This window comes from Mytilus trossulus, chromosome 4 (genome assembly GCF_036588685.1).
Source record: "Mytilus trossulus isolate FHL-02 chromosome 4, PNRI_Mtr1.1.1.hap1, whole genome shotgun sequence".
Lineage (NCBI taxonomy): Eukaryota > Metazoa > Mollusca > Bivalvia > Mytilida > Mytilidae > Mytilus > Mytilus trossulus.
In genome coordinates, this window is record NC_086376.1 from 5,602,152 (window position 1) to 5,618,458 (window position 16,307).

The 16,307-nt window shown below is 32.8% G+C and overlaps 1 protein-coding gene across 2 annotated transcripts in view; it reads right to left on the reverse strand.

Moving 5' to 3' along the window:
• LOC134714535 (uncharacterized protein KIAA0825-like) overlaps positions 1 to 15,897 on the reverse strand; it is a 35,717-nt gene extending 19,820 nt beyond the window's left edge. Inside the window, exons 1-7 of one of the 2 annotated variants that reach the window (XM_063575857.1) lie at positions 15,715 to 15,897; positions 10,556 to 10,727; positions 8,813 to 9,695; positions 8,083 to 8,226; positions 7,194 to 7,223; positions 4,934 to 5,160; positions 655 to 798 (exon numbers count right to left, since the gene is read on the reverse strand). In XM_063575857.1, coding sequence (XP_063431927.1) covers positions 655 to 798; positions 4,934 to 5,160; positions 7,194 to 7,223; positions 8,083 to 8,226; positions 8,813 to 9,695; positions 10,556 to 10,727; positions 15,715 to 15,857 — 1,743 coding nt within the window. In that variant the 5' untranslated portion in view covers positions 15,858 to 15,897. The remainder of the gene's footprint in view (positions 1 to 654; positions 799 to 4,933; positions 5,161 to 7,193; positions 7,224 to 8,082; positions 8,227 to 8,812; positions 9,696 to 10,555; positions 10,728 to 15,714) is intronic. The other variant, XM_063575858.1, reaches the window with a different exon arrangement.
• Between the last annotated feature and the right edge of the window lie 410 nt (positions 15,898 to 16,307).

Here is a 16,307-nt window from a genome sequence, read left to right on the forward strand (position 1 = left end):
GTTTTCACCTTTTGATTTTGAGTTTGGACCTTGTTCCATGATTTAAATGAAGGTAAAAAGCTGGTGTAGTTTAGATTTCGTAATCAAAATTGCTGCAAAAACTTCCTTATATATGGTATTTGAAACCAAGAATGTGTCCAAAGTACCCGGATGCCCACTCACATTATCATTTTCCATGTTCAATTGACCGTGAAATTGGTTAAAAAATCTAATTTGGCATTAAAATTAGAAAGATTATACCACAGGGAACATGTGTACTAAGTTTTAAGTTGATTGGACTTCAACTTCATCAAAAACTACCTTGACCAAAAACTTTAACCTGAAACTCTCACTTTCATTTTCTATGTTCAGTGAGAAATTGGGGTCAAAGTCTAATTTGGTTTTAAAGTTAGAAAGATCATATCATAAGCAACAAGTGTACTAAGTTTCAATTTAATTGGACTTCAGCTTGATCAAAAACTACCTTGACCAAAAACTTTAACCTGAAGCGGGACGAACGGACAGACGAACAAACAGACGGACGCACGCACAGACCAGAAAACATAATGTTCCTCTTCTATCTTAGGTGGGGCATAAAAATATGTTTAAACTTGAGGTACCTTTGTCAAATGAGTATTCAATTTTTGTAAACATAAACAAACTGAGTCAACATACCTTTGTCAAATGAACATGCAAGTTTTGTAAACATAAACAAACTGAGTCCACATAGGCTGTTCTAACACAATGCAGTGCTCCATCATAACCTGCTTTAGCAAAGGGTAACAGGAAGTCCAACTCATTCATAAAATCTAACACAGCCTGAAATGCAAAAAGCTTTTATTACTATAAGTATAACCATATTGGCATGCTGCAAATAGATATATGAAGATGTGGTATGAATGCCAATGAGACAACTCTCAATCCAAGTCACAATTAGCAAAAATAAACCATAATAGGTCAAAATGACTAGCGTAAAACCATTCATACAGGAATTGTAAACATGTCTTAAGGGGACTCCTGGGTATAAATGATTTTTTTTTCTAATATAGGATTTCGCTATATTTTTTCATAAACGAACTTTATCATATACTTAAAAGAAAAATGAAATAAAAAAATGGGGTCACCGTTCATTTAAGCTAAAATCTGCATCTGGAAGAAGCATACATTTTTGTTAATGTCCTTTTTTTCTGTTGAACTAATAGGAGAAAAAGAGGAAATAAAAAAATAAAAAAATAACCTAATATAAGAAATCGCTTAAATTTTACAATTATTTAGTTTATGTACAGCTTATTTGAAAACAATAATAAAAAATATAGGTCACCGATGAGTTAAAAAGATATTTTAAATTTAAGGCAAAAAAAATGGCATTTTTGCACCAAAGGGAGATAATTTGGAGCTTTTTCAATTTTTAAAGTCATCTGGGGCCACACCAAATCATTTTTTTGGGTTGTTTTTTGTACCATATCATAAAGTAACAACTAATAGTGTAACAAATAAAATTTGTAATAAAAAAATAAAGGTTTAATTTTTTGCTAAAATTTTTGTACCCACGAGCCACCTTAAGAGTTAATTCACTAATTGGCAACTTGTTAGCAGTGGCGTAGCTAGACTATTTTTAAGTGTACGCCCTAACCTCGGAGAGTTGGTTGAAGGCCTCAATCGAATCCAGATTATAAACCTACCAGTAGTGGGTTCGAGATGAAGGGCTCATTTCAGTCATTACAAAGTAGTCAATAGCAAGTTGAACATAGACTTTTGGTCCGGGAACACAGTTATTGTCCTTTGAAAATAGACCATAGTGTGAAGAATGTGTTACCTGGTTACTTGACAATCTTTTTATACTACTGTGAAATTTATTTCTTCATGTTTAATGACTAAATAACAAGAAGGGGGATGAAAATACACTGTAAAACAAATTGTTTCATGTATTTTAAAATAAAGTAGTGATTTGGTCTGGACAGCTAAAAAAAGGTTAAAAATTAACATTTCGGAAGCTGTCAAACGATTTCAAACATATTTTTAGTTAGAGCCGACGAAGGTTATTATGATTTTGAATATAATTTGTCCAAAAATAGTACTACACACTGTAAAAAAAATATTGAGAAAGCGCACAAGGGCAGGTTGGATTTTTTTTTTAATTTTCTTTTATTATTTAAAAGAAATACACTACGACATACATGTAACTGTGTTCTCGGAACAGAAAATAAGGTGCATTATGAAAATTCGTAAATAGTTCCGATTAACCATGGTTCTCGAAAGCTGGGATTACCGCTTCATTTTAGTCCGTTTATGAGTCCATTACAGGATTTTAAATAAACAGATATTTTTTTCAGATTTTTTTTTCTTGATCTTGAATATTAACCTCTGTCTAAGTTTCACGTCAATATCTGAAGGTTTTCAAATTAATCATGTAAAAACTATTAACAACAGGGCGCGAGGCCACCTGTGAATTGCCAAAAGACAAGTCCGTATGCCAAATTAAAAAAAAATGTTCTTTCAATATTTTGCTTAAGACATTTATCACAAAAACGCTTCTGCCAGATTTCCTAAAATTCGATAAAGTTTTGACAAAATAATTGAAGTGCAACAAACTTGAACCACATAATATATCTACTTGGTTACTGCAAAAAGAAATATAGAATAATAGGTAGTTTCGTTTTTAATACCGACTATATCATGTGTAATAAATACACGAGCTCGTTAGGGTTGTGATATTCCATATGATATAGTCAGGATCAAAAACGAAACTACCTATTATTCTGTTTATCGGTAGTTATGAAGTATTGCCTAATATTTTCAGTGATACAGCCAGTACGTTGATTTGTAATTGTTAAGCTATTTGTTGTAAAGTGGAATGATTCTGCTACATAAATATGGGCTGTTTTTGACAATACAATGCACATTTACCCGGTACTAGCATCATTAAGTCATGCTAAATTACTGAAATCTTCACAATTTTAGCTTTTTAGTTAAATTTTAGACGGTTTCCGTCTTAAATGAAAGTGTCCACATTCGTGTTCACTCATAATATTGAAATCTAAGTTGTATTGGATGATAATACATAACATATATAAAGGTTGAGGATGAACACGGATGCGGCCACTTTCGTTTTTGACAAAAACCATCTGAAAAATGACGATTTTTGACATATTTGATAGATTTGTCACGTTTGAGCTTGAATAGGGCCGTTTGTAATGACTTAATCAGGTAAAATGTGTCACATTAACTAATTGAATCAATTGAAATACACGCTTAAAAAGTGTCTAAAATATAACGTTAGATAAAGTTGAAAATTGAGGCTAAAATCGGCCCTTTCCGGACCTACAATGTACTCCTTTCGTCACCTTTTGTTCGCAGTTACAAGATTTTGAAGAAAGATTTACAAGACTGATGTGCTTTAAACCAGATCTTTTTGAATTATTGAGATTAAAATATTTTTTTAACCTCTTGCTTGAATAGGGCCGTTTGTAATGACTTAATCAGGTAAAATGTGTCACATTAACTAATTGAATCAATTGAAATACACGCTTAAAAAGTGTCTAAAATATAACGTTAGATAAAGTTGAAAATTGAGGCTAAAATCGGCCCTTTCCGGACCTACAATGTACTCCTTTCGTCACCTTTTGTTCGCAGTTACAAGATTTTGAAGAAAGATTTACAAGACTGATGTGCTTTAAACCAGATCTTTTTGAATTATTGAGATTAAAATATTTTTTTAACCTCTTGCTTGAATAGGGCCGTTTGTAATGACTTAATCAGGTAAAATGTGTCACATTAACTAATTGAATCAATTGAAATACACGCTTAAAAAGTGTCTAAAATATAACGTTAGATAAAGTTGAAAATTGAGGCTAAAATCGGCCCTTTCCGGACCTACAATGTACTCCTTTCGTCACCTTTTGTTCGCAGTTACAAGATTTTGAAGAAAGATTTACAAGACTGATGTGCTTTAAACCAGATCTTTTTGAATTATTGAGATTAAAATATTTTTTTAACCTCTTGCTTGAATAGGGCCGTTTGTAATGACTTAATCAGGTAAAATGTGTCACATTAACTAATTGAATCAATTGAAATACACGCTTAAAAAGTGTCTAAAATATAACGTTAGATAAAGTTGAAAATTGAGGCTAAAATCGGCCCTTTCCGGACCTACAATGTACTCCTTTCGTCACCTTTTGTTCGCAGTTACAAGATTTTGAAGAAAGATTTACAAGACTGATGTGCTTTAAACCAGATCTTTTTGAATTATTGAGATTAAAATATTTTTTTAACCAAAAATCAAGTGTACGCCCGGGCGTTTTGACGTAAACGTAGCTACGCGCATGGTTAGGACATGAAATCATTTTCCCACACAATCTTGTTTTCGTTGTGAAATAAATGGTAGAATTTTGATTCTCCCAGTGATATCTTTTTTGCAATAAACAGAACATATGGAAAACCTGTTCCTCAAACATTAAAAATAATAAACAGTAAACAGGTATTATTTTTTGCATGCATAGAATGTTATCAAACATAATCAGCATAATTGAAAACTTTTGCTGCATTTTTCACCATAACTCTTTTTTCACGATAAATTATTTTTTATCATACAACTGATCTCCATTTTTCTTGTTACAATTGTATTTAATTAGAATTAAATCTGGATCTAGTCAATGTTTATAGGAACTGAAATCAAGCTTGCTCATGTGAAATATCTTGTTTCATAAGGCTTACAGCAGACTGCATATAAACACTGGTATACTCAGATTCTGAATTGTATCTCCAAATTGGGTAAAATGTTATCTTGAAGACTGTTGCATTGGCAGACTGTTGCATTGAGATCTAATAATTCAAACATCTGAGTCTGTGTGACAATTAAGTAGAAGACAGGGTATATTCATATTTCATAAACATATCATCAAGTATTATGAAGTAATATTATAGTGTCCATATTAGTCTATTAAATATTACCAACCTTAGTAACAAATTTGGGATAATCCAGTTTTCCTCCCCACAACTCCTCTTTGACAGGTTCAGTAACTAGGACATGTAGGTGTGTCCAGTCAGCCAGTTCTTTATCCAATGAAACTTTAAACTGATTGCGTATTTGATTATTGACAAACTGAGCAAGGTCATGACCTATCTTTTTAAACATTAACTTCCATTCCCAACGAAGTCTTTCTTCTCTGGATTTTTCCACAACTATAAAATATAAGAAATATTGTTATGATACTGAGTATTAAAACATAATTGTGTTACTTTTTATAATCAAAGACCTTGCTCACTCTGATGAATAAGATCACCATTATTTCCATTGATATAGACCTTGGTACAGTGTATAGCAGTTATAAATTACTAACAAAAGCTATATTTTTTATGCTTATGTTTTTTCCTCTAAATTTGCCCCATTCTTGAAAATTCAAACACAATCATTTAAAAAATATTCCCTTTGAATGTTCTTATCAAACCAACATACTAGGTGTCAAATATACATTTGTACAAGACTAAAAGAACAAGATCTTGTATCTTTAAGTGTTATATTATTTGGCCAGATATGTAACAATTCCAAGAAGTCTACCAAAATAAAGAATACATTATGATACAGTATGTGGGCCTGAGTATACATTCTGTTATGTATGAAAGTGTTTTGGAAACCTTCTCTTAAGTTATAATTATCATCTACTTGTTCAGTACAGACAGAAATATTAGTACCTAGAGAAGCATGTGGCAGTGGTCAATAAAGCTTATCCATAACCTCAAAACAAAAGCAGCAAGTTTTTGAAATTTTCCATGATGTTTTCACCTGGATTGTGCAAGCGAAAACATTTAATAGAGAGTGCATTTTTTAGCAGCTTTTCTGCATTTTATTTTTGGATATTTTTAGTTTGTGTAATAAATTGTATATCTTCATTTTTCTTTTGGTTTACACTGCTGATGAACATATGAGCCTTTCTTCCATTTCTTTAAATATAGTTTTTAAATTCTTCAAGCTAATGTGTCATCACATTTAATTGAGATTATTCATTGAAAAAAAAGTTTTACCAATGATTTTAACCTTCATCATCATGGATCATTTATATATTTAATTATGTTAAATGAATTTGTCTTTGAACATTTGATCAACAGGTAGCAACAAGAGTTAATGAACCCAGTTATGGTCTGATGTTATACAATGGTGCACTCATGATTTAAAAGCAATTTTAGTTAAGCGGTTAAAAACATAAATAAAAGCAAACACTGATATGGTCTATTGAGTTGCTAATCAATCTATAGATTGAGGAACCAACAGTTGGTAGCCTTCGGCTGTTGCCTGCTCTATGGTCAGGATGTTGGGGCTTTGAGACATTCCCTTTGTGTTGATGTTGTCACTTTGAGACATTCCCTTTGTGTTGATGTTGTCGCTTTGAGACATTCCCTTTGTGTTATGTTTTGATTTATGACTAGGCTTTGCGTTGATTGATGAAAACACATCAATTGGGCTTCTAAAGTTTCTTATGGAGTTTCAATATCAAATATTCCTTATTTACCTAATTGGTACACCACTGCTTTAGAACTTATTTGTGGGAAATAGATTCATTTAGTTTAAACATATTTATTTAGAGTGGATTGGGAAACAAGTTTTGCAACTTATATTAATCCCTTTCCACTTTGCGGGTGTGAGTGCTGCCTTGTAGCGGCATTAGCCTACTCTTTTTCGAAATCTACAAGGGTGTCTTTAACGTGCCAGAGATATGGCTCTCTCTTAACATGGGTCAGCCATTTATCGTCCCCTTCCGACGGACTATCAACGTTTCCATAAGACCATACTCGCAAATGGTGTCAAGGGAGAGCCGAAAATTGAGTTCCTGAGATTCATTTTGGGACTACTTATGGTTTTTAACAATAGAACACAATGAAATTCCCATACTGCTAGTTTAGTTTAAACATATTTATTTAGAGTGGATTAGGAAACAAGTTTTGCAACTTATATTAATCCCTTTCCACTTTGCGGGTGCGAGTGCTGATGATGTCATGCTAGATAGATTTATTGCTTAAAATTGGTTTTCCTTATTGTAAAATAATCACAAATAAAAACAAAGATATCAAGACATGAGCATTTTGAGAAGAAAATTAACAGATACATTGTAGTTCCTTAAATTAAATCTGTTTGTTTGATTAACTTAAATCAAGAATGGCCCATCCCAATGCATCTCTTTTCAAAGCCATTTACAGTGATTGTAAATTAAATGTGTTACCTTTACGTCTTGTAGATACATATGATGCAACTAACAATATTTGTAAATACAACATGTAATATTCATTTAAATATTCTTTTTTGATTGTCAGACAATAGCAAAGAATAAATATTTGCGTAACTTTTTGTCAGAAAACAAATAAGATTATTATCAATCATTTTAATAATGTTTTTATATATGATTTTAAAAGTTTAAATGCAAAATGTGTGTAGTTGTACATGGGAGATAACTCACTTAGTAGATGGGAGATAAATTTATCTTTCATTAAGGATGTACTTAGGTGAGGTTTTGGAATAAGTCTCAAAATGTTCAGACTCCTTAGTGATTTTCCATATAATACAAGGTAAAATATTTACCCCATAACAGCTATTTATCTTTTGATAAGACTTAATTAATAGCTCTTCAAGGGTCAGTTGACAAAATTGAAGCAGATTCTTGATTTTCTTTCGTTTGATTTGAGACCCAAATAATACCAATGCAAATATAAGATAAAAGTCTGAGTCAGCCTTTTCCCGCCATATTTTATAAATCAAATATCATGAAAAGGAGCTCTATGACTTATCAACATTTTTAGCTTATTTTGATCCTTAACTAATACTATTTCAGCTTAAAGTATCAATTTTCAATTTTTGATTTTTTCAAATTCAACTTAGATCACCTAAGTACACCCTTCATACCCTTAAGTTTTAGAAACTCCATTCCCCTAAAAATATTTTTATTATATATATATACATTTTACTGTGTTCTAAATTGTCATTATATATAACTTAATATAACTTTATGAAAATGGTCTGACAATAGCATCAATTTTCAAAATTGAAAATCAAGCATCTAAAATTCAGACAAAACTCTTGTGTCAAATGTTTCAACATGCATTCCAATAACCAACCTTTTGGTGCTGGTGTGTTATCTGACAATCCAGGATAAGATCCAAATGATGAGTTGAGACTATCAGTAAAGTCCTCTAGACCAGATCCTGTATAACTCATTGGTCTTCTGGGTGGTTCTGGACTGGAACTGGTCTTCAGAACACCTGTAAAATGTGTATGTAATTGTCTATGAATACAGTCATCAAACTAATCACACATTTATTACTATATAACCTTTTTTCATTCATTTGGCAATTTAGTTTCATAAGCTATTTATCATTTCTAATACTATAAATGTACTGTGGATTAATTATTATCGTTGGGATACTTATTTTCTTAGATTTCATGGTTAAAGGTGAACCAGGAATTAAAATGTAATCTTTGTTATCAATGTAATCATTGTAATCTTTGTTATCAATGTAATCATTGTAATCTTTGTTATCAATGTAATCATTGTAATCTTTGTTATCAATGTAATCAGTGTAATCTTTGTAATCAATGTAATCATTGTAATTTTTGTTATCAATGTAATCAATGTAATCTTTGTAATCAATGTAATCAATGTAATCATTGTAATTATCCATCTCCTTTATGTATGCTGTACATAATTTGCAATAAACCTTCTTTCTTTCATATTGTATTTTCTCAGCTTTATTTCTTAAACTTTTTAAGGTGATCAGATTTTTTAAAATAAACTAAATATGAAACAACAAATAATATGTCCCTCCTACCTATCATGTGACTGTTTACCTTTTAAGCTTCCCTTCCTTTTAATCTTCCTACTAGGTAACCCTGATGAATCCCATGCTGAAGTCTGTATCAACTTTTCAACATGTTCCTCTATGTAAAGTATTGAATTGACTACGTTAACAATAGAAGCAATGTAGTCTCGAGGTAGTTTGTCCATAGCTGCTGTTATACTGCTAAAGCTTTTAGATGAGGGCAGAGAATCACTACTTTCATTTCTAACCGGGAGCTTGGCTCTGCTACTATTTTTTGACGATTTCTGATTCATTATTTCTTCAATGTCTTCCCAGATGTCCTCTACAAGGGCTGACATTTCATCTGAATATTTCTCCAAGTACATGTCATGCATGGCTCGTGCAATGTTAAAAGACCGTTTGAAAACTCCAGAATTGAAAACAATAAAATCTTCCTTAATCATTTTCAATATAATGTCTGCAAGGTAGCAGCAATTCTTGGTCACATCAACGGAACTGAAATTATCAGCGTTTACACCAGCAAGTAAATTTTGAAAACACTTATCTAGTTGTAGGGACCTTAGTGTCTGGTATTTAACTAGGACATCTTCTGTAGGAAATAAAACAGAGAGACTCTGTAAATGGTTTACTCGCTTTTTCTCATATAAATCTATACTTAATGGTTTTGCACTGACTGGTATATTTTCTAAGGAATGTTGAAAATATTGCTGAAAACGCCGAGCTATGTGTTCCCATTCTTCAGTCACTTGCTGTTCCACACTGTCAGTGACGGTGTTCAGTGATGTCATGGATTGTAGTGGGTCTTTAGTGGATGATTTCAGTGGTAATGTCAGCCCCTGACATGATGACAGGGACAATAAATCCTGGAAGATAATCTCTTCACTTCCTGGTGTTTGTTGGAGAGTACTGGACTGGAAAGTATAGTTAAATGAAAACAACAATTAGTCAATGCACCTGGCTATGTCATACTTTTATACCTTCAGATGTGTCAATAAATATTAAAGATCGTATATGTAAAATAAGCAGACAAGTAAAACAAGAAAAATAGGATATGATCAACATTTACACAATTAGCAGAAATTGTTATAAAATTTATTAGAGTTATATGTTTATTATTCTGAATTTACTTCTGTCAGATGCTCAGAAATCATACGCCATACCAAAGTTCATTGTGTTTATAAATTTGACCTGCATCCTTGTTTTTAACATTTTTTTAAACTAGTTTTGATATTATTTTGGTTAAAACTAGTGTGGTTTTTATTTTCCACACCCAAGAAACATTTTGATTTGTGATATGTTAATGCACACTTTCGATTGATTGATTGATTGATTGTTGGTTGCTTAATGTCCAGTGGCAAATATTTCATGCATATTCAGGACGAGAACAAGTTCACAATAAATACAATAAGTAGGTTGATACAATAGAGGCCATCTGGGATGATGGTCGGAGAAATTTGGACTGCAACCGGAAAAGGAGGGTTTATTGGATAGGGACAGAAATTTTGCCTTGCAACAGGCCACCTACGGACCCCTCAGAGAGTTGTTGCAAGGGTTCTTAAAGTGCAAAGAGCGTGGCACTCTATTTACACGAGGCATCGGATTTAACGTCCTCCTTCTGACTGGACGTGACTGCTAACTTGATACATCCCGCACAGCCAAACGGATGCCCCATTTCGGCAAGCGTTTTACTGCCGGTCGGGAGAAGACCAAGTGACCATTTTTCTATACCCCAGTCACCCTTTTGACAAAAACTTCTAGTACATCTACTTACCACATGACTTAATATTGTATTGATATCATCAGCCTCTGGATCATAACAGGAGTCCTTCTCCAGTAAGTGTGAATCTAACATGTAGGTAATACAATCTTTAGGGTTGTCTGACTGTTTGTTGCCTGGCATGTCATTACATGTCTTCACAATACCTTTCAGACAGTCTGCCATTCTGTTTATAAAAGAAAATACATTCATTGATTTAAAATATAAATGTATGCTATCATATGCAAGTTGTGATTCTCAAAACAGTCCCATCTTTTCATGAAACATGAGTAGTCTCCGAACAGTTTAAGATTTGTTGATACTGATATAATGTGAAAATTTTAAATTGAACCAGATGCTCCGCAGGGCGTAGCTTTATACGACCGCAGAGGTTGAACCCTGAACGGTTGGGGCAAGTATGGACACAACATTCAAGCTGGATTCCGCTCTAAATTTGGATTGTGATTAAATAGTTGACACAGCATAGGGTTCTGACACAGAATGAATGTATTCAAATGAACTTAAAAATTTTGTTTTCCCTTAGAGCAATTCACTATGCTGTTGATTTTATTAATCCTCTCAAAAAAATGTTTGAAGAAATTTTCTTTTTATTTATGAAATTTCAAATGAGAAAAATTGAACCCAATTTTTTATTCACATCCCCCTTTCCCTTATTCCAAAACTAATTTCAATTAAAATATTCTAATGGAGTTTGCAACAATTACTACTCATTTAAATACATCATAAAATATTAAGATGTAAAAAAACTGCTTGTTATCACTGAATGGTAAAGATTATTCAAATTTATCAGTTGTTAGTAAAAAGTGAATATACATTGTATATTGTATATAACAAAGATTTAAGTTGATTCTGGACAAAGAAAGATAACTCCAATTAAAAAAAATTCCTGCAGATATTTCTTGCTTACTATACTGGACAAAGAAAGATAACTCTTAATTAAAAAAAAAAATTGCTATTTCACAATATTGTGAAATTAGATATTTCTTGCCATTGCACAATACTGTGCAATTGAAAAGACTTGCTATTGCACAATACTTAATATAATAGTTTTAGATCCTGATTTGGACCAACTTGAAAACTGGGCCCATAATCAAAAATCTAAGTACATGTTTAGATTCAGCATATCAAAGAGGCCCAAGAATCTAATTTTTGTTAAAATCAAACTTAGTTTAATTTTGGACCCTTTGCACTTTAATTTAGACCAATTTTAAAACTGGACCAAAAATTAAGAATCTACATACACAGTTAGATTTGGCATATCAAAGAACCCCAATTATTCAATTTTTGATGAATTAAACAATGTTTAATTTTGGACCTCGATTTGGGCCAACTTGAAAACTGGGCCAATAATAAAAAATCTAAGTACATTTTTAGATTCAGCATATCAAAGAACACCAAGGTTTCATTTTTTGTTAAAATCAAACTAAGTTTAATTTTGGACCCTTTGGACCTTAATGTAGACCAATTTGAAAACGGGACCAAAAATTAAGAATCTACATACACTGTTAGATTCGGCATATTAAAGAACCCCAATTATTCAATTTTGATGAAATCAAACAAAGTTTTATTTTGGACCCTTTGGGCCCCTTTTTCCTTAACTGTTGGGACCAAAACTCCCAAAATCAATACCAACCTTCCTTTTATAGTCATAAACCTTGTGTTTAAATTTCATAGATTTCTGTTTACTTATACTAACACTATGGTGTGAAAACCAAGAAAAATGCTTATTTGGGTCCCTTTTTGGCCCCTAATTCCTAAACTGTTGGGACCGAAACTCCCAAAATCAATACCAACCTTCTTTTTGTGGTCATAAACATTGTGTTTAAATTTCATTGATTTCTATTTACTTTAACTTAAGTTATTGTGCGAAAACCAAGAATAATGCTTATTTGGGCCCTTTTTTGGCCCCTAATTCCTAAACTGTTGAAACCAAAACTCCCAAAATCAATCCCAACCTTTCTTTTGTGGTCATAAACCTTGTGTCAAAATTTCATAGATTTCTATTAACTTAAACTAAAGTTATAGTGCGAAAACCAAGAAAATGCTTTTTTGGGCCCTTTTTGGCCCCTAATTCCTAAAATGTTGGGACCAAAACTCCCAAAATCAATACCAGCTTTCCTTTTATGGTCATAAACCTTGTGTTAAAATTTCATAGATTTCTATTCACTTTTACTAAAGTTAGAGTGCGAAAACTAAAAGTATTCGGACGACGACGACGACGACGACAACGACGACGACGACGACGACGACGCCAACGTGATAGCAATATACGACGAAAATTTTTTCAAAATTTGCGGTCGTATAAAAATTATGCTTTTCATAGCTTTACCTTGTTTAGCAATGTATAGAAAAATAAATTATTTCAGGATAGTGATTGATTGATTGATTGATTGATTGATTGATTGATTGATTGATTGATTGATTGATTGATTGATTGATTGATTGATTGACTTATTACACACGTGAGATAGGGTAGCTTGAAACAAGCAAACACGAAACAAATGAGATATTGAACCCGAATTAAACACAAGGGACCACAACATGCATGTAATAATTGGTTGGTTGTTGATTAAACACATGGACAACGCGAAAAGGGAATTGAGAGTCAATTGCTCGTGTTTAAACACGGAACACGTAAAATAGGCATTGAGAGCTGAGTGTCCCTGTTTGTACACTAGAGACCCAGCCTCTAGGAACACTTGAAAACGGCATTGACAGCCTAGTGTCCGTGTTTAAACACTAGAGATCCAGCCTCTAGGAACTCGTAAAATAGGCATTGAGAGACTAGTGTTGGTGTTTAAACACTAGAGACCCAGCCTCTAGGAACACGTGAAAACGGCATTGAGAGCCTATTGTCCGTGTTTAAACACTAGAGACCCAGACTCTAGGAACACGTAAAATAGGCATTGAGAGCCTACTGTCTGTGTTTAAACACTAGAGACCCAGCCTCTAGGAACACTTGAAAACGGCATTGATAGCCTAGTGTCCATGTTTAAACACTAGAGACCCAGCCTCTAGGAACACTCGAAAACTGGTCTGTGAAACATTTTACATTGTTTTACTTCTATTAAAATTATGACATTTGTAGGAACATGCAAGGATATATACACGCTTACAAAAAAAAATCCTTGCATCTTCCTTTATAAAAGTTTTTTTTTTAAGTAGGCTTTCCAGAATGAAGGTTGTGTCTTATTTACTTGTTGATCTCATTGTGTGTGCATTGTATTCAATTTTATATTTAAAGGAAATCTGACCTGACCTGCATGGTTTTAAAGGTACGTGCACATTTTTTTTTTTTTTCAAAAAAGGGGAAACCCCTATTTCATTTAAGGAAGTACCGGATGCAGCGGTTGTGACGTCATGTGCACCAAGCAGATATACTCAGAAAGATAGTTTATTTTAATCCTTTGCAGAGAGAGGCGAGGTCCTGACCACACCTATGTATAAAGAATGTGCAAACAGATTTTATTTTCTTTCATTTACAGGTCATTGACGTCGGACCATGCACGCTTTTTTCGTTTACATATTTACAGGTACACACAACAGATTTATTTAATTTAAATGCATGTTTGATTCTAGGATTTTACTACTATTTACGAACTTTGGAGGGAATTCTATGTCATAGATTTTAATTTCTCAACCCAGATTAGAACGTCAGGTAGACTGCACATGATTTATACTGCTAACGGAAAATATATTTTCTCAATTTATTTTACAGGTAAACTTTTGTCCAATCTCTGACCACTGGTCGACTCATTCATTGCATGCACACAAAAATAATGCTGGTGCTGTAGTACTTTAACAGAACTTGTTTCGATTATTTTTCAGAAATACATGTACATGATTTGGAGCAGCATTTATTTTGCAGCAATAGATTTGTATTTCAGAAAGAAATTTATTCATAAAAAGAGAAGGATTGGCATTTTTATATTAAATTAGAAATGGGATTCCTAAAAGAAGGGGGAAGGCGGTGGTGGGGTTGGGAGGGGCTAGATTGGTGGTTGTGGGCATTGGATGATTTATAAAGATAAATTGCATGAATGCATCATAAGAGCTGTAAAGTCTGAAGCTATAATAGGTCAATCTGTTCATTTTTTCATTTCAGTGGCACGAAAAACCCCGGAAATACTGAGCGAAATCATTTTCACCTTTTTTCTCAAATAACTTTATGTCGTGACTCATATTTTGCTCACATTTTTTTTAATTTTACCCCTAACTTTTTTCTGAGTAAAAGCAGTTTGAAGTGAATGTTAAAATTTAGAACATGACCTTGACCTTCTACCTTGACCTAATTTTCTAAGTTGGGACTCAAGGACCTTCAATAAATCCACTCTAGGTTTATAACGCTTACGGTTTAGGAGTTTATATGCATATCACTTATGTTAAATGCATAAGGGGAAATAACTCTAATATGGAGACTCCGGAGTACTTTGGTGCATACCAACTCGTCATCTTCGAAGATATAGCAAGCACTTTGGTCAAATAAATTTGTCGTAATCTTTTACGGTTGCGAAGGAGTCATGGACACAAGAAAAACAGTGTTGGGGGAGATAACTCTTACACCTTAAAGTGTACGGTTATACAGGGTCAGTTTCAAAAGCGCAATAACTGTTCGATATCATATGTGAAAAATCAAAGCGACATCTTGCGAAACCACCATTTTATGCAAGAACAAAATGTGGTGGAAGAAAAAAAATAAAATCTCAGAAGAAAACCAATAGGTCTTTCCATGGAAAAATGGAAAGACCTAAAAATTATAAAGGCCTGAAAATTGTTAATTCTATGAAATAAAATCACAAAAAAAAATTATACCAGTTTCATAGATTAGTCTTTTTCATCTGAAAGATTTCTTTTAACAAAGTGTACATACTTTTAACTTCATTTCAATGTTATTAAGCAGGTTAATAAACATATCAATCAAAACAACTTTTTTATAAGTTATGCAAGTGGCATAGCAAATAGTTTGTAAAAGAAATTTTAAACGTATTGAAATATAGGCAAATGGTTCTTTTACTTTTTTATTCTCATCATTTTGGTTACTGCCTCTTTGCTTTATACCCAACAACCCAATAAAAAATTGCTGTAAGAAAAGAGTTGTGTGTTAATTTTCCAAAAAAATAAATTACAAGCATCTCATGTTTTCTTTGACTTACTGTTTATTCTTTGCCTCTAACTGTTGATCCAGGTCTGCTATAATAGAATCAAGTGATGTCAACCCTGGGATTCCTTTCTCAAGCATGGCCTTCACTGGGGGCATCCTTGCAGTGGGCAACTTCATTGATTTTGGTTGACTCATTTTACCCTTTTAACAGCAAGAAAATTCAAGGTCTACAATTTGGAACCTGAAAAATTCAGAAGATTCATAGACAGACTTTTATTTTTATTTTTTATTTTTATTGTCAAACTTGGTGTACACATGAAAAAATAAATTAATTTCTACACTCAAACCTGCAATTTCTAAACATTAAAATAGGGGATTTTAAGACCAAGGGGCATAAATGTAACATACATGTACCAGTGGACAATCAGCATGGCTTCAGAGCAAAACGCAGCTGTGAAATACAACTTCTGACATTAAGTCATGAATTACTCAGTAAATGATATGCCTGCAACAGTAAAACAAAAACTAAAAAAAAACTTTGGCTAACAAATCTATGGTTCTATTGAATACTGCTCTTACATTTGGCCCCCTAACACCCAAAACAAAATCAATTAAAGAACCTTAGTGAGCACGCTCACATACCCC